At 38.6% G+C, this 24,314-nt stretch overlaps 2 protein-coding genes across 2 annotated transcripts in view; one reads left to right on the plus strand and one right to left on the minus strand.

Annotated features, from left to right (window-relative positions):
- Positions 1-2,396: 2,396 nt before the first annotated feature.
- On the minus strand, positions 2,397-3,053 carry LOC140232158 (uncharacterized). Its single transcript, XM_072312302.1, has one exon. The coding sequence runs from the start codon at positions 3,051-3,053 to the stop codon at positions 2,397-2,399; it is 657 nt and encodes a 218-aa protein (XP_072168403.1).
- Positions 3,054-7,273: 4,220 nt separating this feature from the next.
- The window catches only part of LOC140232297 (uncharacterized), a 45,506-nt gene continuing 28,465 nt past the window's right edge, over positions 7,274-24,314 (plus strand). The window contains exons 1-13 of the mRNA XM_072312427.1: positions 7,274-7,389; positions 8,001-8,081; positions 9,485-9,624; positions 10,622-10,772; positions 12,504-12,731; positions 14,362-14,472; positions 15,450-15,552; positions 16,605-16,672; positions 18,110-18,180; positions 18,851-18,933; positions 19,920-19,997; positions 23,047-23,140; positions 23,495-23,719. Coding sequence (XP_072168528.1) covers positions 9,496-9,624; positions 10,622-10,772; positions 12,504-12,731; positions 14,362-14,472; positions 15,450-15,552; positions 16,605-16,672; positions 18,110-18,180; positions 18,851-18,933; positions 19,920-19,997; positions 23,047-23,140; positions 23,495-23,719 — 1,341 coding nt within the window. The 5' untranslated portion in view covers positions 7,274-7,389; positions 8,001-8,081; positions 9,485-9,495. The remainder of the gene's footprint in view (positions 7,390-8,000; positions 8,082-9,484; positions 9,625-10,621; positions 10,773-12,503; positions 12,732-14,361; positions 14,473-15,449; positions 15,553-16,604; positions 16,673-18,109; positions 18,181-18,850; positions 18,934-19,919; positions 19,998-23,046; positions 23,141-23,494; positions 23,720-24,314) is intronic.

Genomic DNA, 24,314 nt, shown 5'->3' on the forward strand with positions numbered 1-24,314 from the left:
CCTGGACTTCTCCAAGGCCTTCGATACCATCGATCACGAAATACTTCTTTATAAATTATGTCAGTATGGTATCCGTGGGAAGGCCTTGGAGTGGTTCAGGAGCTACCTTACTGATCGCAAACAATTTGTATCTTTATCCGGTCACAGTTCCACAAAGAAATCTGTTACTTGCGGTGTTCCTCAAGGAAGTTTATTGGGACCTCTTTTGTTTATAACTTATATAAACGAGATGATAAATGTTTCTCGTGTTTTATCTTTTCTGTTGTTCGCAGACGATTCAAATGTATTTATTTCACATCCGGATCCCCACATTTTGGTGGATACCTTAAATTCAGAACTTAAAAAGTTGCTAAGATCCAACAAATTGTCTTTGAACCTTCTTAAAACCAAATGTATATTGTTTAGTGATTCTTTGGATAGTCTTCCCAATAATATTGTATTAGATGACACTGTTATAGATGTAGTTTCTTCAATGAAGTTTCTAGCATTGACAATTTATAATAAACTTTCGTGGAAGACACATATTAATAACATTTGTCACATAATATCTTGTAATATTGGTGTCATAAACAAAGTAAAGTTTTATTTTCCCATTCCCACCCTCCTTATGTTATACTCAACTTTGATTTTGCCTTATCTTAATTACGGTATTATAGCTTGGGGTAACACTCATTCAATGCATCTTGATAGACTGCTACGTCTCCAGAAAAAAGCCCTTCGTATAATTTGCAATGTATCCTGGAGATCCCATACTGACGTTTTATTTTTTGAAAATAAGATTTTAAAAGTAAGTGATCTTTACAATTATTATCTTGGTCAATTTATGTATAGATTTAGCAATAATTTATTACCTCCCATTTTTTACGGGGACGTTTGTGAAGAATAATTCTTTCCACAGATACCCAACTCGTCATTCTAATGAATTTCATTTGCCTTTAACCAGGACCATATTCACTCAATCCACATTTACTTTTGTTGGACCAAAATTTTGGAATAACCTTAGTGATAATACAAAAACGGCCCCAAGTTTGAATTGTTTTAAAGTTAAGTTGAAGAATTTCTTTTTAGACAATAAGAATTCATTGGAACGTCATCATCAAAAATACATTGACTTTCACTTTATGCGTATGACTTAGCGGCTCCGTTCACTCATCACTTTTCGTCTTTTCATTCGACATTGATTTTTCTTCCTATTTTCCACCCATGTTATCAGTTCTTCTTCATCTTTCTGTCTTACTTTTCTTGTTCTAGTTTCTGCGTTTCTGCATGACAGCGACTTAGTGGATTTGTCTGGGTGTTTGTCTAGGGGTAGTTAGGTTTTTATCTGTAGTTTGTGTAATTCTTTTTGTAAATTTGGTCTCATGTGTTAAGTAGAAGATCAATGATATAAGATGTTACTATTATGTTTGGGGGGAATGCACCCTACAAGCTTTGCTTCTTCAGCTTTCCTCCCCATCTCCTGCATTTTCATAATTTCAGATTTTTTTTTTTGCTTTTTTCTTTGTCATCTTGTCATTTGTATATCTATAAATTCCACTTATCATAATTATTTTGTAATATTCACATATATATGTACTTATATTCTATGTGGAAGGAAAAATGTATTTACAGGTTCTGTTGGAGATGGAAAAAATAGATGAAAAAAAAAAAAGAACATAACGCGACACAAAATATGATTCCCTGAAGTAGCACAATGGTGAGATAGCCCAATGTTGAATGCTCCACGAGACGGTGAAATATAGATGGGAAGGGAAATAGATAGATTGTGAGAGAGAGAGAGAGAGAGAGAGAGAGAGAGAGAGAGACAGAGAGAAGTTCGCGAGTCCGATGTTTGATGATGAAGTTTGGCGAGTTTTTAACTTCACGTTTCCGTGCTTTCACGTCGAAAGCTGGTCAAAAAGTGTGGTGTGCGTGAAAAGTTGATTTTTGTGAATGAAGAGTTGTAACGTGCGTGCGAAACTTCTTCGAGACGTGGAGCGAAGAAAGGAGGAGAATGGTTGGAAATGATGTCCATCTCGCGTTGTCATGGTGACCGCAGGAGCGACCGGAGGTGAAGTTACGTTGTTAGCGAGGAATGTTCGGACAGATGATGAGTGCTCGCGATACAGAGAGCGGTCGTAAAAATGTGCTTGTATTACGCTGACGAGTGACCACTAGCGGATATGGTCAGCGAGTGGACGAAAACAATTCCTAGTAGAGTGAGAAAATGAAAGTGTGACTCATTGTGCTGCTACAAGTAGCTCCCCCCTAGATTGCTGCGAAATGAGATGCAGGAGCAATCGATGAGTGTAAAAAATAGAGTAGAATGTTCTCATTTGAGCGAGAGTGACAAAATAATATGCTAAATGACATAGAAAAACAACAAGCTGGATTTGTAAGAAACAAAGGTTTTCTCTTCAACCGTTGTCACAGTAGTCGACGTATTTTGTGGGGAATTGCACGTGACGACTGGAGCGTGTTTTCTTGATTTCCGTGGTCGGTTGGTTGGAGTGCGAGGTGGGGGTGCGAGGTGGGATGGAAGGGGGCGTGGCAGGTTGTGTCGTGCGTTGAGTGTTTGTAGTCACGGGTGGTCGAGTGGTGCGAGGCAATGGCTCGGGGATGATGTCCGTTTCTATGAATGCTGGTTTCAAGCGGTCGATGCTGACGGTGTCGTGTTTGCCGTGGTAGTCGATCACGAAAAACTTGTCAGCACGCCGAATGACCGGAAAGGGACCTCTGTATGGGTGCTGTAGTGGCTTTCTTACGGTGTCATCGCGAACGAAAACGTGTGAAAATGTGCTGAGGTCGTTGTGTATGAATGTTGGTTTGTGTTGAGTGCGTGATGGTGGCGGATGCATGTCCTGCATGAACTTACGTAGACGGTGGACGTAGTCGGAAGGGTCGATGTCCGTCGTGGTCTGTTCATGCTTGGTGATGCACTGGCCTGGGAGTCGTAGTGTTGTCCCATAGACAAGCTCTGCAACTGAGCAGCCTATGTCTGTCTTCACTGCGGTCCGAATGCCGAGGAGAACGAGTGGTAGTTTCTCGGTCCATTTGGCGTCGTTGTGTGCCATTTTATAGAGAGGCTTTGAGTTGACGATGTAGTTGTTCGACGAGGCCGTTCGATGTCGGGTAGTATGCCGTTGTGCGAATGCGAGTGGATGAAAACAATTCTTAGTAGAGTGAGAAAATGAAAGTTTGACTCACTGTGCTGCTACAGTTTCAATACTCAGAATTTGTGTCGTGTGTCCGCCGTCAGACACTCTGGCGAGCAAAGGCTCGCAAATCATCATTAGAGAGTTAACTGAAATAACACATGATAGGGAAACTGATTGTTGAGAAGAACAATGATCGATGGTCAATGTCGATGTCAAATTGTCAACTATCAATGGTCGCTCGACAGGACAGCGAGTCGCCTGGAGAGGTCGTCTTGATAGTTGGCAAGCGCGAGATGGCCAGCGGCAGCAGCGTGTTGTGCCGGTAGAAACCGATTCGCGATGTGTTCGAGGTCGAGCCAAAGTTAGGCGGAGGGTGATCGAGAGTTCGTGGCGGTCGATGAGGCGGCGTCAAGTCGTATCGTGGCGTTGTGAAAGTTGAGCGAATCGTATCGCGGTGTGTTGTATCGTGTCGTAGCGAGAGTTCGAGCGATTCATATCGTGGCATGTCGTATCGTGTCAGAGCGAGAGTTCGAGCGATTCGGGATCGAGTGGTGCAGCTGAATGCGGGTCGTTGAAGACGGGTGTCGATGCGGCGCTTAGGCGGTCGTTTACGTCGATCGTGCGTGTCTGCCGAAGAAACCGTCGAGTCGTATGGCGAGTGAATAAGGCGGCGGACGGCATCGTGGCGGACGAAAACATGCAGCGTGCTCGTTGCGATGGCATGTTCGAAGTCGATTGGCGTTGGCGTGGCGGGCGATGTCGTCGCGGCGTTGCGACTGCGTTGCGAAGTGCAAAAGATGAGCGTAAGTGCCGGCCTAAGTGGTGGGGTCGAAATCGTCGTATTAAAGATGTCGGGTCGTTATGGGCGCGATGAATTTCCCCGGCAGTAAGCGTAACATGGTCTATAAAACCAGTTGAGTCGGGGAGTAGCCCATGAGATGCGTGGTCGAACGTCGAAAAGGTGTGTCGATGAAATGCGTGTGCGAGATCGAGGGGAAAGTCCTTTAGGTCAATGAATCGACGGTAGGTCGCGGGTTTGGCAAGTTCACGTGGCGGGCGGGCCGGTGACCATGCAGGAAAAGGAGCGATCCCGGTGACGTTCAATGTGATAGATGGGTCTATCAAAGTTGGGCGGTGCATGTCGACGAGCCTATCAAAGTTGGGCGGTGCATGTCGACGAGCAGATTAAAAAGATGCAGAAAATCGGTCAGAGAAATGGGAGATGGACATGATGGGAGATAAGGAATATCCATCTCATGGTGCATAGAGGCAGTGTCGGCGGTCATCGTGGAGGCAAGCTCGGGCGTGGTTGGAGTTGATGTCGTTGCAATCATGATCGAGGCAGTGTTCGAACACGGGGTCACCAATTTAGTGAGCATAGGATGTTGTGTGTGTTTGTGCATTGTTCGTTTTGCACAACTGCAAGTACATGTAAACACTCCACAACAACACATACACTGTATAGGAAAATGAGACATCAGGCACTCCGGGCGTACATTTAGGATGGTTTTTATTAGAGGCTCTGCACCGAAGCGAGTTGTCGGGGCACTCTGCTCATTTCACACAAAGAGCAGTCGGTATTTATACAATGTAGAACAGCAGAGAGATGACTCACCTCTCTGGTACCAGGTAGGAAAACGAGGGGGTCAAGAGAGATTATGATTATTACTTATGGGCGGCCTTATTTAAAAGCTTTTGATACGATAAATCATACAATTCTTCTTAAAAAGCTTGAACATTACGGAATCCGAGGTTTAGCTTTACAATGGTTTAGGAATTATTTAAAAGACAGGCAACAATTTGTATGTTATAATGACTGCATATCTTCAAATAAATTGATCTCGTGTGGTGTTCCTCAAGGATCTGTTTTGGGTTCAACACTTTTTCTCATCTATATCAATGATTTGCCCAATTTAACTTCATATTTTAATTTTAGATTATTTGCTGATGATTCTAATCTTTTTCATACTTTCAATACAAATGAGCACAATATAAACTTAGTAGATGTTAGTAAGAATATAAAAGATGTGATTGCATGGTGTAATTCAAACAAGCTAACAGTTAATATTAATAAATCTAAGTATATGATTTTCAAAAGCAGGCGTTTATATAGAAAAATCGAAATATTTGGTCAATTGTCAATTAACGAATCCGTTTTAGAGTCAGTTGATTCAATATCTTTTCTCGGAATCTGTATTGATGAAAACTTAAATTGGAAGAAACACATCAATAATGTATGCACTGTTTTAAGCAAAAAAAAAATAGGACTTTTGTACAGAATACGACACTTCGTCTCTAAACAAATACTGCTACTGTTATACAATGCTTTTATTCTACCTCACATAACCTACGGATTGGAGGTCTGGGGCAGAACAAACAAAACTTTCTTAAATCCTATTCTAATTCTACAAAAGAGAATGTCGAGAGTGATAACATTCCAAAGTTTCAGGTATCACTCAGCACCTTTATTGTATGAACTAGAATTATTGGATGTATTTAAGGAACATAGATACCTAATTGGAATATTTATCTATGATCTATTGAATGATAACCTACCTCATAAAGCATCGTATTATTTTTCTCATATTGACCATACATACGAAACAAGAAACAAAGAAATGTGCAATTTTAAACTAAAAACTGTCAGAACAGAATTAGGGAAGCGATCAATAGCATTATTCAGGTGTTAGAATATGGAACAATCTTTCAACTGACCCACAGAGAGAGGGGGAGAGAGAGTGAGACCATCGACAATCAAAATCATATGCAAAATCTTCAAGAGGACTTGAACAAAATTGGTGACTGGGCGAAAAAATGGATGATGGATTTGAACACAGATAAGTGTAAGATTTTGACAATATCCAGGAAAAGAAGAAAGGTGCAACACGTGTATCATCTTAATAACGCCTCTCTTGAATCTGTTGAATCCGTGAAGTACTTGGGTGTAACCATCACCTCTGATTTGAAGTGGACCCAACACATCAACAATACTGTCAATAAAGCCAATAACGTGCTTTCTTTTCTAAGACGCAATCTTCGCATAAAATCTTCTGATGTTAATTAAAGCCACAGCTTACAAAATGTTGGTTCGACCAATTGTTGAATATGCTTCCACAGTTTGGGACCCATCTACCAAGAACCTAGTCCACCAAGTGGAAATGGTCCAGAGAAGAGCTGCGCGATTCACATTAAATCGCTACCATAACACCTCGAGTGACACCAGAATGCTACAGGAACTTGATTGGACTACTCTGGAACAGCGCAGAGAAAATGACAGGCTAATTATGATGTACAAAATACACAATAATCTTACTCCTCTTTCAGCACAGGACTATCAAACAGGCTACTCAGTTGACGAGAGCCTCGCAACCACACTCCTATCAGGTACCATATTCGAGAACTGAATCGCATCGCCATTCGTTCTTCCCAAGAACTGTAAGGAACTGGAATTCCCTGTCGTCAGAAATTGTTTCAGCGCCATCTGTGGGTTCACTTCGAAACCGTCTAACGGTTGATCACAGTGGCTAGTCATTTTCGTCAAATTTTCCATGTGCTTGTAAATATCTGTAAATAAATTGTATTATGATGTAAATAGCACCAGTCTGCAAGAATCTTCAGTCTATTGAAGGAGGCAGACTTAATCAGAAGAAGAAGAAGAAGAAGAAGAAGAAGAAGAAGAAAGACGGAGAGATCGGAGCGGAGAGAGGGAGATTGAAGAGGAGAGAGATATATAGAAGCAGAGAAAAGTTGAGCTGCTACAATTTCATCAATCGTATTTCACTCTTTAACTTAATTATCGGTGTTCTGTATATCTTTTAAGTTACGTGTATTTGCAATATTGTATTACTGAATTTAATGGGTATAAAGGACTCCGATACCCAGAATATGGGTTATTGAGTAAAATAAACTTTCAACTTTTGTACCTTTGCGTGTACAATAGTGCCATACTGCATACGCGCACTGCGTGCGTTGCAACAGCAAGCAAGCCATGCTTTATGCCATCCCATCACATAATACATGTACTAGTAATCAAGCATGCATGCGTGCGCGTACGTATCCCAGTCCGATCTAGTGTAGTCGCACGATCTTTGGTAGTAGTGTGAATATGAATGCACGTACATTGTATACTGTACATACCGGTTGTTATACTTGTGTAGTGTTATACGTGGAGGAAACCCAGTAATCGTGCGTAGGAATTACCCGATTCTGAACGATCTACAACAAATCTACAATATCTAAAATGTCAAATAAGGTAAGAGAATGAAACTGAAGTGGATGTGAGTAGTCTGTACTGGTTTCTGTTTTTCAAAAGTTACAAACAAATCCGCTTGCAGGTGACATTCGTAAGCGTGCATGGCATGGTAAGATTGGAATCGAATCGTACTGGTTGAAGATTGACGCTTGTGTGTGAAACCCTGCGGTATCCACCAAATTGTCCACGGTAGGTTGCGTTTAGCGCGACCTCAGCCTCCTTTACAATTTACAGCTAACAAACGTTAGGAATTAGGGAAATAATTAATCAGTATTCTTTTATTCATTTCTTTTTGACCAGTCGTGGATACGGTTCAGTAGACTGCTGTCTGTAGACATACTTCTGCTGGTAATTACGATATTAAAAGATAGGCCTAGGCCCTACTAAATTAAAATTTAGGTCCTAGATGTAGTTTTGACCTAGCCTAGCTAACACTGTTAGGCATCTAACTCGTAACGATCTAACGTTAAAAAATTATATAGAGTAGGCCCCGTAATTGTCTAGAATAGATCTAGAGTAGCCTAAATTGTAAAGACTCGACTCTCTACGTTAGTTCCCCTGTTCGATTACTGTGCGAGTGTGAATATTTTGGCATGTCTTTTTCTGTACAGACGACAGCTGTAAATGGCCCATGATTTGAAAACTTCAGGACCAAGGAAACCAGAGCTGCTTACACAAAATCTGACTCTAGGGTAAGTGTACTTTCCTTTGTAAACTTTTCATATTATTGTGTAACCTACCTGGTAGTGGTACTGTAGAAAGTTAAATCTGTGCACGCAGCATCATTATCACTTTCACAAGAGTAGGGCCTAAAGCAAATTGTCCAAGGTTCAACCTCTTGCCGGGGCCGTAGTCTCGTGCCAAAATTCGACCACACGCAAAAGGCATAACTGTAAGTACTGTAAAACAAGGAATATTCGCGTGCATTTTAATTTCGCGAATTTTGCGAGCGCCAAGATTCGCTAAATTAAAATCCACGCGAAATTTCTTGTTTACACTATATGCATTGAACGCCAGTGGCAATTTGTGAAAATTTCATGCCTCGAAAAAGGTGGTCGGCTCCAATTCGCGAAAATTTCGTGCCGCGAATTTATCATATTTTACAGTAACCAGTTAGGTTTTACATATAACATTAGCGGGCTGTGAAATTTTGGACGGCGTTACGGTCGAATTATGGGCGGCTTGCTTTACCCTATCTGATTCTCTTCGCATAAACCCTTGCTATGTACAGGGCTCGATTTTACTTTAGATCAATTGTCAAATATATTTTTATTAATGCTTGCTCAAGGACTCTTACACTGTAGGTAGATCTAATCATAAAGAATAATTATGGACATCGGAACCAGGGCTCTTTCATCTTCAGCCTTTCTTTTTAAATTTAAAGACTAAAATGAAATGTCGTAAGTGAAAAATGTTTGGAGATGTCCATAAATGTCATAAATTAAATGCCCGCCATGTGCTCTGTTCCACTATGTTGCAAAATATCACATCCAAATGACCTTTGCATGAACTTGCTAATCATGGCATTGTGCAATGTGTAAAAACTTCAATGGTCAGTGATATTAAATTTAAGTGTAAATAATACTAGATCTACATATGACACTGCACAGTGTACAGCAGCTTATGAAACTAAAGCATTAGTCATTACATTTTTGTCCCCTGGGAGCAAACTGGTGGCACATACAACAATGCAGAAGTGTAGCTGGCAAGTTCGGCATGTGTTTACTTGTATGCAAATGAGGATTTGGACTCTTCCATTTTTTTTTTTTCAGGGTAGGATTTATATTCACATAATTTGATGTTGTAGTAAAGGTAACATCCATTATATGTGGAAACTGTGTTATAAATTCATTTATTTCTATTGCCTTTTGTGGAAGCCTACAACTGTAGTCAAGTGTGTACTTTGCTATGCAGATGCTACTCGTTGCATGAAGAATCATTAAATGTATGTCTTGTTCTTTTGCTTTGGAGGTACATTGTATATCATGCATGCTTTTTCTGCTTATCAAGTAATACTACTCTCCTGTAATTAATGTAAAATCATATTATAGTACCTGGTAGCAAATTTACTAGCCTTATTGTGAAATCTTTTCAGGGAGAGAAAGAATGACGATAGGCGACACCATTCGGAGAGACCTCATCAAGTCCAAGGTGAAATCTGGGAATCGGAACGGGACCAGGACAACAGCTAGTGATACAGACTTGGACAAGCATCTTGTGTCTTCTTCTAAACAAGTAAGTTGATATGGATGTGTTTATGAATATGTGGCTGTCTCACAAGGTACTGTATATGCTGTTATTTTCGCGTACAGATATTTTCGCGAATCGACGCCGACGCTTACATTAATGCTCTATTAACACAGTGCATGGAGACATTTTTGCGTGTTGTTAAATTCGCGATCCAACTGTGATTCGCAAAATTCACGAAAATTGAACCCTCATGAAAATAACAGCTTATACAGTATATGGAAGCAAACAGCTCCAAAGCTTTTATACAGATTTTACTGTACCTGAGCAAAAGAATAATGTACAACATCAATTTTACTCAATTTCTGTCCATTACCTGAAATCTGTTGTTCATCCATCATCCATAAATGCTTTACATGTTCATCTTTTTTATCGCATAGTCAGTGTTTGACAAAATGTTGCAAGAATCTATGTCGGGGCAGGTAATAAATACTTGGTTACACATGTGGCTCCCATAGGGCCCAGGACAATCGCACCAAGGGCCAAAACTGTTAATTGCCAATATCTTTATACTGTGTATCATGATTCAAAAGAAGTTCAGCCAAGTCTTCCTTTATACATTTACAGATAAAGAAAGGCAGTTCAAATCAAAAGCCAGTTCATATGTACCCTCCATTCATTGAAAATGCAAGCACAGATGTACAGATATATGAATGATACAGGATGCTGCCACTTTTATCTTACACTAAACTTCTGTATGAATTAACTTCTTTATGTTTCCACTATTTTACATAGAAATTGATTACTCATGTACTACTAAGTATTTCTTTCGTATTTCATGGTCATGACATGAAACATTGCCAGTTGAAATAATGTACGTACATTGTACCTGTGTATGAGCAGAGCTGACCAGTGCAAGACTGACAAATACAGGAGTGACCGTTGAACCAGCATCTATTTTTTGAATTATGTGTAGTGATGTAGGGATATCAAATTTTTGCATTCTTTTTAATATTGAAGCTGTTTTATACTTTCTCTTTTGCAGGTACTGCTGAAACATGTAACTTTTGAGCGAGCCCAGAAAGACATTTCATTTCATCTTCAGGATCTGAGAGGGAAATATGTTCAACTGAATCTAGCCAAAGTTGATGCTTTAAACGAAGTATTTTCAAAGTCCTTCAGCAACAAAATTAGAGGTATGTCTGGAATGCAACCACTGATATTCATTTTAAGCATCAAATGCCTCAACTGTTTCAAAGGGATATTACAGGTTTGAATGTTATTCTAATGATATTTTTGTGTAGAGTAAGGAGGACACTGATTAACGCACCCTGAAGGTTGCCAAAGGCATCATATTTCAGGTCATTTTCATTGTGATGATAAGATGATGATAATTATTATCATTATTATTATCACTCGACAGTACCTGTCCATAAGATATAAACTTGTGACACATTGTGTCTGATCACACCGAAACATTTGATAATATCTTCATGGCTCCTGTACCACAGGATATGTAGATATAGCATGAGTTATAGAGCAGCATTGACTTGATGCAAAATTTTTATCTTTATGAGGTTAGTATTTTCGTTAAGACAGATTTGTGAATCCATGAGATTGTTTGGTCGGATACCAGTGGAAAACTCTTTCCATGCAAGGGGTCAATTTTTGGTAATTTTATATGTTACGCAGTATCTCAAACAATAAAAACAAAGGGTCAAGTCAATGTCTAAGGAAACTCTTTGAGTATTCCATGTAGTCATGATCAAAGAGTATAGAAGCTAGCGCTAAGAGGGCGTACTCTCGCGATTTCGCACGCAAACAGGTGTAGTTCGCCATGGAGTCCCACATGGAGCCCAATGGCGGCCATTTTAGTAATAATAATGCGAGCTTCTTAACATGTGAGCCTATGGAGCGAACTCTGCCTTCCTTACATTTTCTTCATTTTAAAGGCATAGTTTACCATTTGAAAATGAAACAAAAACCCAGCATTAGTGCTTTAAACTACTTCTAAAATGCGAGTTAGGGATAGAGACAACCACTGTAAAAAACTGAATCCGTATAATCGATGTTAAGAATTGTTAAATACACAAAATGTGAACAATAGTTATAATAAGAATACTTCCAGATTAAACCGTCTACAGTTACGGTTTATTGAGAAAAATACTGATATCTTCTTATATTTTAGTCTTTTTATATGGTAGGTCGTTTTGTGATACAACAGACCTACACATATGCATCAAATGTGATATCTTGAACATTTTTAAAATCACTGCTCCCAAAGGTAAACTGGACCTTTAAGGAGGCACACAGCAGTAAAACTGTGTTTCAGACCTTAAAATATCACCAGAAGCATATTTTCTGTCGATACGTTCAAAAAAAAATTTGAAGTAACGTCATTTATTTTTCAATCTGTAGTCCCTCAAAGTTTGTGTTTGAGCTGACAAATGCTGTCTATCTCTTTCTCTCTCGGCTACTTTAGCTCAAATTTTGTGGGACTGCATATTGGAAAATAAATGACATTTCTTCATTTGCATTTCATGATTAGACAGGAATGATACTTCTGTATGACAAAACGAGGTCCTGAGTAATCTCTTCCCCTGTATGCTCCCTAAAAAGGGGAAAAAATGAAAGGGAGACAGAAATCACTACTATAACGACACTGCTATGATCATGTAATATACGCCCTCTATCGGTCTGTTACCTAATGGCGCCTGTACTTCACCCATGAGCGTACTACGAGAAATCGCGGGAGTAAGCCCTCTTAGCGCTAGCTTCTATACTCTTTGGTCATGATGTGACAGCTTGGTGTAGAGTATCCAACTGAAGCTGGGAATGCATAGTCGGGCAAGGTGTAACCTTGTGTAGAGACTTGCCAGTTAATATAATGATGTTTTTAAATGTGTCCACATGATGTCATTTTGCAGAGAAAATGAATGGCCAGGGTGATGGCCCCAAGTCGGATGGTATACCACCCCCAAAACAGGTGTTGTGCCAGCCAGACATGGTGTGCCTTGAATGGCAGAAGAGCCACCGTGTGGGCAGTGGACTCATCAACATGGGCAACACCTGCTTCCTCAACTCTACCCTCCAGTGCCTGACCTACACTGCCCCTCTTGCCAACTACTTACTCAGCCAGAAGCACAAGGAGGAATGTGAGTGGGGCATAGTAACTGATGTGATAGGAACCATGCCAACCATGCTAACCAAGCACATTGCACATTCTTAAATCTTGAAATTTTTGTTTGTTTGTTTGTTTGCTTGTTTGTTGTTGTTTTTTACGAAGTATGTGAACAGAGATTCATGTAAACTTTAATATTGAAGTTCAATTCTACTCTAGAATCTGGTATGGTGCACTTGTGTGGACTAAATGATTGTCTTGAAGTGAGTGACAACCCTCCTGTAGTGTCTGCAGTTATCAGTGCGCTGTTATGCTCAATAGGGATACTGAATGGCAGTAGGCTGTGCTTGCATGACAATGCCAATGATGAGTCTGATTAAATCCTGCTCCTCTCACTTTTTACCTTCCCCACCAGCTTTCCTACCATAACTGGTTGACCTAGTAGATTGCCTGAAGGACCCTGTTAACTCTGGTCCCATTTTTTTTTTTTTTTGTCTCTTTCCATCTTGTGAATGATTCTCTGAACTGCCTCAGAGCATGCATTGTATGTCATCCATGCCTTTGTATTGACATGATAATCAACAGGCAGGTCCTTTCAGGCAGGTCCTTTCTGGCAGGCCGCCCAAAGCACCAAGGCTTGATGCTTTTCTCAGTGATGATGAGTTCCTCCTTCTGTCCCAAGGCATTTAGCACACAGTATCAATAAAGTCTGCTCTATTGACTGCTTCCTCTACAAATACAATGTAGTCTTCTCATGTGAAATGAGGAGTGGAATCTACTGATGCTTTATAGAACAGGCCTGTTCTGTCAAGTTGAAGATGTCTGACAGATTATAGCCAGCACAGATGTAGGGAACCCTTTGGAGCCACTCTACAACTGTAGGCACTCATGCCACTTCTCTCTCCAGTCATCTTCCCATAAATGATGCAGTGCTTCTTGTTGAAAACCTCCAGCCACCTGTTTGATGCCCTGAATTTATGCAGTCCCTGCTGCTTGGCAAGTTTGAGAGTCTTGTCTGTAAAGATAGGACCTGACATAGGAATCATCCTCCTGCATTTGTAAACCTTACATACAACAGGCCAGTGAGTTTCTCATCCTTTGTCTGGGGAATATTATTCTCATCAAGTGAGATGTTGCTATTGTATTTACTGATCCAATCCCTCTTCAAGATGATGCTCTGTGTGTGGGTTTTCTGCACATTGATGTCTGTGAATTTCAAGCTATTCTGTAATTAAGCTAAAGCTCTTCTGCTGTTGGTTGTGTATCATTACACCTCCCCCCCCCCCCCCCCTTTTGTCTTGGGGTGAAATCATACTCTTTGGCCTAAACATACAGAGTTTGAACTTTACATGATGTATTACCATGAACTGAAATTACCACTGTAACTACTCTATAAAGAACAATGACAAACATCTGATAACTGTGCAATAGGGACTGTGATTTTGGTCATTGTTAATGTTACTGTCATGAACAATATATTTTTTTTTTTTTCATTTGAAGGATATATATCAATGAAAGTACTGCTGCTCGAGATGGCATTCTACTTGCATTAATCTCAACCACAACAACAACAACAACAACAACAACAAAATTAATTGATTATGTATGATCAATTAATATTACAAGTGTATACTGTTAATGTTTTGCTAATTTGTATTTTTCAGGCCGGGCTTATGGATTCTGCATCCTCTGCGATCTGTATACTCACATTCAGCGTGCTTTTCAACACCATGGTCAAGCTATCAGACCCATGAATATGATCCATAAACTGAAAAGTTAGTTCATTCTTCAATTTACATTTTGACAGTTATGATATAGACATATTTAGAGTGTGAATTTGGAATCTAAAATGTAACTACTTTGTATTCCAGGCCCTTTTGTTATAATTACTCTATTATGTTGGAGAGGCAGTCAATCTGATTTATAGGTAAATTATTAATGACATGTCCTCTGGTATGATTACCAGGCCACTGTGCTGATAAAGTTATCATGTTAGAAGTTAATAAGAGGAGAAAACATACATTTAAAAGCTGACTTTGATGTAAGTAAGGTATTCAGAATTCAACAAAGCACAGCCACTTGCATGGAGTCAAGTTTATATTTCATTTTAGATATACAATGCTCATTCAAACTTCATTTGCAAGATTCTGAGGGGAAATTAAAGGTAGGAAGATTCAGGGGTGTTTTCTTATTCTATTTTATGCAATATCAACAGCATCAGAATATGGAGCTATGACCAAACTGACTATCTTCATACCTCTAACCGAGAAGGGTAAGGTGGTCTCCATGAGGGCTGTAGGGCAGGCTCCTGAAAGCCAAATCTCCATAAATTTCAAACATTATGCTTCATTGTCTATAAAAGGGGCATGTAAACAGAGCTGTGCCTAGCTACACTCCTGTATCTCTTGTATCTCTGATATAAATTGTGAATTATCTTTCGTAGGGCCACTGAAGAGTTTGTGACATACTTTTAAGTATTACCACAAAGGGGCAGCATAAAGTGTGAAATTGCTTGGAACTTCAGTTGAGCTTCTTTGCATCATTGAATCATGGAGGTCAGGTGTAACATCTCACAGTTATATAATGTTCCTGGTAAATTGAACTGTTATGTGATAAGCAATGTGTGTTACAGAATACAACAGGAAGTGAAATGTTGTCTGTCAAAGTCTCTTAGTATTTCCAGTTTTCAGACAAATAAGTAAGTTTGTACTGTAAGTGCTCTCACAGTGCCTAATTCTCTTCTTTGTTTCAGGCATTGCCAAGCACATGCATATAGGTCGCCAGGAGGATGCCCACGAGTTCCTACGCTATGTCATTGAAGCCATGCAGAAATCTTGCCTCAGTGGCTATGACAAGTAAGTACCTACTGATGAGGAGTAAAGCAATGGCTGTTACTCTTGATACAAGTGCATCTGCAGTTTTGTTTGTTTGTTTGTTTGTTTGTTTTGAAATGTATTTGCTCCAAGGTATTTCACTATTGTACACAATGAAAAAAAAATCTGACTTTCAAAACCCCATCATTTTGCATATGAAATTTTAACTATTACTGTTTCATGAAAATTCCATTTTTTTTTATTTGTCCAGCCTTGATGCAACTTTCATATGTTCCCTTTGTGTGACTTTATTTCTATTAAAGCTAACTTGAGCGTGGAGTGAGAATTTCCTTTGATGTGCAGTTTCAGTGGGTACCAGTTGACTTTAGAAACTAGAGTAAATCAGAATCACAGAATGGAGAAGCATCATCAAAATAAACCATGAAAACCTTCACTAAAGTTTCTTTTTCTGCCTGAGAGTAATATGCAGGTACGCTACACAATTGAGATGAACATTTGCAGAATAGATTTTTTGGGAAAAGCCCTAAATGTCAAGGATTACCAAACTTTGGTTTAAACATGACTTTCTCTCTCTCTCTCTCTCTTTGCCATAACGTCAGCTGGGAAAGTCTAATTGTAGTATAATCGGGATGGAATGCAAGAAATGAGAAGGCAATAATTTGTATATGATGATAATGGTAAAAGTTTGAAGATAAAACTGTGATTTTAATTATGTTTCTCTGTACAAACCAGCAGGAGAGTCATACACTCCTAGATGTTAATTTGTTGGCACATTCATTGTTTCTTGATAGCAGCATGCCCTTTGAAACAATGTAAAACTTGCCATCCACTCACTTCATTGTCACAAGTTTATTACAATATTGTTGCCTTTCGAAATGTAATCACAGTCTTTGTCCTCAATTATTAAATCTGAACATTTGAAGGCCATTTTTTTAGTCACCCTCCATGATGTATATGTGGGTGATTGATTGGTAGTTCTGTCTTTGTCTTTTTTTTAATGAAAAGAATATATCTGACTGAAATGATTCTCTGTGAGAGGTACTCATAAAATTCTACTCTTTCCTCACTTGAAGGTTGGATCGATACAGCAAAGAAACAAGTCCAGTTCATCAAATATTTGGTGGCTACTACAGAAGCAGAGGTATGTGTTGATTAAAAACAGATGTACTATATAAATGTGTCTATACTAATGACAAAGGGTGAATTTTGTCAGAGACATCCCTTACAGGATTGTAATAAGTGAAGTAGGATAATTTGAAGAAAATTATATCCTGTTTAGACTTGACAATTTTCATAAGTCTTCAACTTTTTTCCAAGTAACTCATTCAAATACCAATAGAACACACATCTGTGAAAAAAGATGAGCAAAAGTTAACCTCCTCACCCCAAGGGTAAGCAGTGATTAACAGGGAAGAGTCCAATCTGACAGGCTATCTCAATTAATATCTGTTTAAATGCGGATGAATTTGTGCATACCGCCTAGTGACTGCACTAGCCTTTGCTGTTGAGATGGCAAAAGGACTGAGCAGTCAGTATTGGGTTTGTGTTTTTTGTGCTCATGATTTCCATTAGGCATCATTGCCTTGCGGTCTGTTCAAGGTAGGCAAGACAGTTAATTGGCGATCACAACTAGTATTCGCCCCATTGAATCACCAGGATTTTATTGGGTAACAAATGGGAAAAGACTCTGGAAGGGAGAAATATTAAAGAAATGACTTCCAAACTTAGAGCAGCAAACAAGACATCTTCTTATAGGCAGAGTTCGACACTAACTTTTTTCTCTGATGGCCTGTTTGGGTCACTAATATCTTTCAATTTCAAATTTTGCTGCCTGAAATAACAAAATCTATTGGTCTGCAATGGGAAGAAGTATAACAATCCATTTTGTATCCTAGTTGCCTGATTAGACCGCCAGAGGGCAAGTGTGTTAAGCACAACTTTCTTTGCAATTTTGTGAGAATCATTTCAAGCAGAAGCATTTTTTTTTTTAACTTTGGTGATTAAGTAATCAATAACAAGTGTGAAATTGATGACTTCATTTTGTACAGATATGATATGATAGTTTTGAAATTGAGTGCTTGTGTTATTCGGAAGTGCTGTCGGCAGGTGTGTAAAAGCAGATGCTATTGAAAGTAGGCAAAACCCATGTCAAATGCAAGAAGACTGATTTTTTAAAGTCATTTTTCATATTCCTCACAGTATTCAAAATGGTGGCTTATTGCTATGAATTTAGACGTGGGATAAGATATTAGGCCTTCTAATTTTAAGAATATTTTAGTATTGATGATCATCAATACCAAAATATTCTTAAAATTATGTTGATTAAATAACATTGCTTGTATAAGGACTTTAGGCTCATGTATGTAATTTAAGTGGCATAAACTGCTGGAGGTCACTTGATTGTAGCTGTCAGTTTGACCTTACAAATGTGAAATGATCTGCCAAGGACTGATTAAGACTGCTGTTTACGGTGGATCAGTTCATAGCATTGTCACTTGGCTTCCATATGATTGTAAATTGGAAATTCCTTTTTATGAGGAATGCTGCTTAATTTCATTTGTCACTTTTTTTTTTTCAGTTGTCTGTGCAGCATGCCAGGGGAAGTCAGATACATTTGATCCTTTCTTGGATATTGGACTTGAAATCAAAGTGAGTAGATTTCTTTTTGTTTGTATGTTGTTTGTTTTTTAAGAATGGAAAATAAGAATTGTCAATTGCAACTAACTAAACAAGATCTATCTCTTTCAGTTGGAATTTGTACATGAAAACATTTGATAAAAGGAAAAGATTTCAAGGCTGCAAAAAGGGGACAGGTGAAATTACAGAACTTCCAGTATGTTTATAAGTTACTATTCTTAGGTTTTTGCATCACATATAGTGTTGCCTTTTTTCCTTGGTGCCCACCAAATTGTTAACTGAGAATGAAGAAAGTTATAAAACAAACACTGCTTTGTAGAGTAACTCATGTTGTGTTTTATGAGTTTGTCCTACTACCATCATTGCAAATAAAAACTAAGACGTTCTATTTATCCAGCAAGCATAAGGTTCAGACTAATCTTGCAATTGTTTGTGCTGTACTTTATTGTGTTTATTACAGTATGATTCGGATGGAGTATAGTAATTACATTATTTAACAAACAAAAAAAACAAAACAAAAAACTGCCTGCAAGCTTGCTACAATAACTTTCACAGTTTAGATGTGTTAACTATGGTCTATCTAAAGTTGTCTACGTAAGAAACTGTTTTTGGACAAACCGCACCATGACAATCCCCTTCTGTAATTATCGTGATCTCAAAACTCTTCCTGTCTTTTTCGAAGCACATGCCATCTGTGACCAAAGCCCTGGGAAAACTTGTCCAGCCAGAAGTCCTGGAAGGAGATAATGCCTATCAGTGCAAGAGGTAAGGGTTGTCTTATGACATTTTCTAACATGTATAAAGCAGCTCATCTGAGCTTTGACAAAAAGGAGAGATACTGTTTTTTATCTTATAGTATAGCATAGTACTTTTGTATAGTTATAATATGGTATATCAGAAAGCAGGACATAAAAGAACCAGTTTTGTTCCGTGTAATATCATGGTAAAATGCTGCCTGAGGCAAAAAAGGAACTGGAAAAAGTACTGACATTGTGTTGCAGATTGGCCTACTTTGTATTGTAAGCTGCTGTGGTGATTAAAGGACAAGTTCACCTTCATTAACATAAGGATTGAGAGAATGTAGCAATATTAGTAGAACACATCATTGAAAGTTTAAGGAAAATCAGACAATCAGTTCAAAAGTTATGAATTTTTGAAGTTTTTGTGCAGTCACCGCTGGATGAGAAGACTACTGCAGTGTATGATGTCACATGCGTACAACAATATAAGGAAATTATAAAGAGAATTTCACAAAATTTCATCTTTTGAAAAAAGTACACATTCCCTTCACTCGTTACTGAGTGATATATGTTATGGGTAATATAATTCCCATTGCCTTTAGAAAGAGGCAAGTCAAGTGCTCTTTTATTATGCGAAAAAAAGTGAAAATATGTTGAATTTTCTTTACATTTTCTTTATACTGTTGTACTCATATGACATCACGAGCCTTAGTCGTCTCCTCATCCAGCGGTTTCAACACAAAAAATTTAAAAATTCATAACTTTTGCATCGATTGTCCAATTTTCCTCAAACTTTCACTAATATGTTCTACTAATATTGCTGCATTCTCTCAACCTTATGTTTATGAAGGTGAACTTGTCCTTTAAAAATAGTAACTTGAAGACAAATGGAGAAGCAGGCCACCCAAAGAACATTACACTTTCCACACCAGTGTATTTCTGAGGATTAGAAATATTGTGTAGAATGTGGCTGAAAGTGATGGAATTGTTTTGCATTGATTTTGATTTCAGATGCAACAGAAAGGTCCAAGCCCAGAAGAGATTCACTGTACACAGATGTCCAAATGTGCTGACTCTCTGCTTGAAAAGGTACAATCTTGAAAATGTGTCATTGATACTCTCTTCTTTTATACTTGATTATACCTGACTAGATGAAACTTTTCATCATTGTACAACATAAATTTGCCAGATAAGATATATGTATATATATATATATATATATAAAGTAAATGTATATATATCGTCGCTTGGGCGATAAGACCTCATATCTACAAAATGTCAAATGTTCAGGAGAGCCAAAAAACATGGCGGCCAAAGCACTGTGGCGCATGGGATAGCCTTTCCTTTGACATGCCGTGGTGGCTTCATTTTTGGAGTAAGACAGTTGGGATTTGGACAGGACATCACTTAACCCATTATTTGACCATTAATCCAAAAAAACTCATTTTCACCAAAATTGCAGATACAAGGTCTTATCACCCCAGCGACGATATATATATATATATATATATATATATATATATATATATAGATATATATATATATATATATATATATATAGATATATATATATATATATATATATATATATATATATATATATATATATATATATATATTAAAATATATAATATGTATATATATATATATATATATATATATATATATACATTTACTTTTTTTTTCTTTTGCATTATTATTATTTTTTAACATAGTTCCGTTCTCGGGTTTGAATCATGATGGAATCCCATTTTCTCTGCTCAATTTTTCACTTTTAATTTACTCATACAAATGGATGCCTCTGTCTGTTTTGTGGGTGGAAGAACAAGTATGACATGGAGAGTGATATACATGGCATTACTGTGACTTGATAACTTTGGGGCCACTAATTATGTGTGCAACACTGCAATTCACAAAACTGTGGGTATTTGAAAATGTAAGCATATTATTGTACTTCATGGGCAATAGTCACTGCAGTCCATTCAAAATCCTCAAAATATGAGTTACACTTGGATAGGAATGATAAGAGTTTCAACTTGGTAATGATAGGAAATAAATTCATGTCACATTTATAAAGATTAGTTTAGATAAGACAAGAAAAAGATGGGTTGTAAAACTTACATCCACAGTAGTACCTTGAACTATAGACTGTAAGTGATAAATGTGACAATAAATTATGTTCCACACAATTCTAAGGATCGTAATCATGGAGAAGATTGGATAAAGTGAGCATTTGTTACCACTTACATTTCTCCAGTGGCACATAACACATGACACAATTTCATGTGATACCATCTGTCCAAATGTCCAAATATTAATGAGATAGAATAGATGTTCAGTAATATAATCGTTTTACTTCTGTATGTGTGTCAAACAATGATACAATAAATCACAACTCTTTTTGATATTGAAATTGGTGTTAAACTTGTGATCTCAATGCAAGATATCTACCTCCGGAATTTTCTTTTGGGAAGTTTCTAGCGCCCCCCCCCCCCTCCCCCCCGTCTTTATAGAGAGAAGGTTGGTAGACCCCAATGTAGACTGCTTCCTTAACTCCCCTTTCGAAGTATCAGGGTTCTCAGTCTAAAACCTCCACCTTCTCTTGGTCAACCTGATGGCCTGGCGATTCGATGTGGATGTGTTGTAACACTTCAGAGCAGGTGGAGCTGGGGCATCTGTGTTCAGGAAATCTGGTCCTAAGTGAGCATTCTGTTTCACCGATGCATGATTCTTGATAGGTACCTTGGAATGTCTTCCCTTGGCAAGGAATCCTATCCACAGGACTAGTAATGTTGTTCTTTTCAGTTCTATCCTTCAGCACTACTAAACAGTGGCATAGTGTCCTAGTGGGCTTGAAGTTGACCCTTATGCCAAACTTATGTGTTGAAGTTCCTACGTACAGCATCGGAAACTCCTTTGACATTAGGAAGTATGATCTGTCCTTTTGATGGAGTTCAAGACCAGGAACCTCGATACTTTGAAAGGGGAGTTTAGGAAGCAATCTACACCAGGGCCTACTTACCAACCTTCTCAATAAAGATGGGGGCGCTACAAACTTCAGATAGTCTATGACCAGTTATCTACCGTCACATGATCAAGGTAAAGACGGGTCATTCCACTGATAAAGGCTGTAGCGTTGACAGATGAAAATTCTGGGGGTAAATATCTTGTATTGAGTTCAAAAGTTGAACACCAACTTCAGTTAAATTTCCAGTACAGATGAGCATCTATTCTATTTGATATTATTCGATGATAGATCAATATACAGTTGAACCTCTCTTATCCGGCCTCCCTTTATCCGGATCTCTCTATTATACGGACGCAATCTCGCCGTGATTTTTTTTTTTTTTTTAATAATTATGGGAGGAAATGGGGATTCCCAACTCCTTGAGAACTCCTACACAAACACACATGAATTACATATTACTTCCAACATGATTAACATACATTACATCAAATTTCCTTCCAAATTGCTTACCTTCAGACATTTTAACATCCCCAAACATCCCCAAATCATCGCAAGAACATGGACAGATTATGCGCTCGAGTCCTCTCATATCGCATTGCCACATATAGGTCCATACACAGCCGTCGATATGACTAGATAGACATGCATTGTTTCGAGTCATTGGCTGAGCAACGAATGATATTGAACACTCAAAAATTATTCACACACAGTACACACACAAAGAGAGAGAGGGAGAGAGAGAGTGTGGGGAAGAGAGCAACCCAATCGCAATGCGCTATCACTTTTTACCTTGGGCCCGGTACGGTATTAGGTAATGTAGCTGTCTGTTGCTGAGTGTAACAATGAAAAGGTTGCAGTATACACATTACTACATGTGGTACTACAATGGGCTACATCAGTACATGTGTATGTATATGTACATGTATGAAGCACTGAGTCTCCCGTATCCGGCCAAATCCCTTATCCGGATGAGCCCCAGTCCCGACTTGTTCGGATACGAGAGGTTCAACTGTATTGTATACAGTCTTATATATTCTAATTTGTCAGGGGCATGGAGATAGAGCATTGTCATGATTGCCATAGTCCCTCTTGAGTAAAGTCTGAGTGTACATTTCTGCTGTCCAAAAGAAATTCTACATTTATGTGTGTATACTCTATGGGACGTTGTAGGTTTGAGTACAGTCGTTTCAGCATGGGCAAGATCAACAAGGAAGTCCACTATTCAGAATGTCTCAACCTCCGCCCATACATGAGTGACAACAAGGTGAGAAAATTTCAGTTCTATCTGGTATATCTGAGCTTCACACTTTCTCAACCTGCAGTGTACATGGATTGAGTTACAGTAATGCAATACCTTAAGGAAGTACAGTGAGGATTTATTAGTTATAGCAGTGTTTTCTATTCTTTCTTTTCAGGCCATTACTTCTGTTGCATTTACTTGTAAATACAGAAGAATTCCTCGAAGCAATTTAATGTTGATGAGATATGTTTTTGGCATACACCTGTATATCTTCTTTTATCAAATGTACAGGTATTGAGATGTTTTAAATTGAAGAATATGACAGGGATGATTACTGCACTAGTTTGCTGACATGACATGTTCTCTTTGTGTGGTCAGGGCCCAGCTGTCATCTACCAGCTGTATGCTGTGCTGAAACACGAGGGAGCTTCATGCAATTCTGGCCACTATTACTGTTATGTGCGTGCCCCCAACCAGTCATGGTACTGCATGAATGACTCTTATGTCAGCCAAACCAGCCTCCAGCGAGTCCTGAACCAGAATGCATATGTGCTCTTTTACATCCGCAAGCCACAGAAGAGCAACTATGGTGGAAGCAACCAGGTATTGAATGGGTTTAATAGACTGTTGTTACCATATAAGCTGCTATTTTCGCCTACAGATATTTTTGTGAATGAGGAGGTCACAGACATTGTTGTGAGAAGTTGTTTTCGTGAATTGACATCGATGCTATTGTAAATGCACTATTCCCCTAATGTATGGTGACATTTTGCGTGTTGTTGAATTTGCAATCCAGCTGTGATCCGCGAAATTTGCAAAAATTAAACCCTCGCAAAAATAATAGCTTATGCAATGTGTGATGTTGATGGACTCTGGCTGCATGCACACACATGTATTAGTCATTACAAAGAACATGTTACAGTTGAAAATAATTACCTCCACCTAGAAGGTGGAGGTAATTATGGTAATTATCTTTTGCTGGCTTAAGTTTGTCTGTCTGTCTTTTTTTTTTTTATACCCCCACCAACACATAGTGTGTAGGGGGGTATATAGGAATCACTCTGAGGTCGGGTGGCCGGTCGGGCGGTCGGTCGGTCCATTGCAAAATCTTTGTGGATCGAACTCCTCTCTCATTTTTTCAGCAGTTGAGCCCAAGTTTTAGGCCATATCGTCGCCGGTCACATGAACCGACGAATCA

The sequence above is a fragment of the Diadema setosum genome, chromosome 8 (assembly GCF_964275005.1).
Source record: "Diadema setosum chromosome 8, eeDiaSeto1, whole genome shotgun sequence".
NCBI lineage: Eukaryota > Metazoa > Echinodermata > Echinoidea > Diadematoida > Diadematidae > Diadema > Diadema setosum.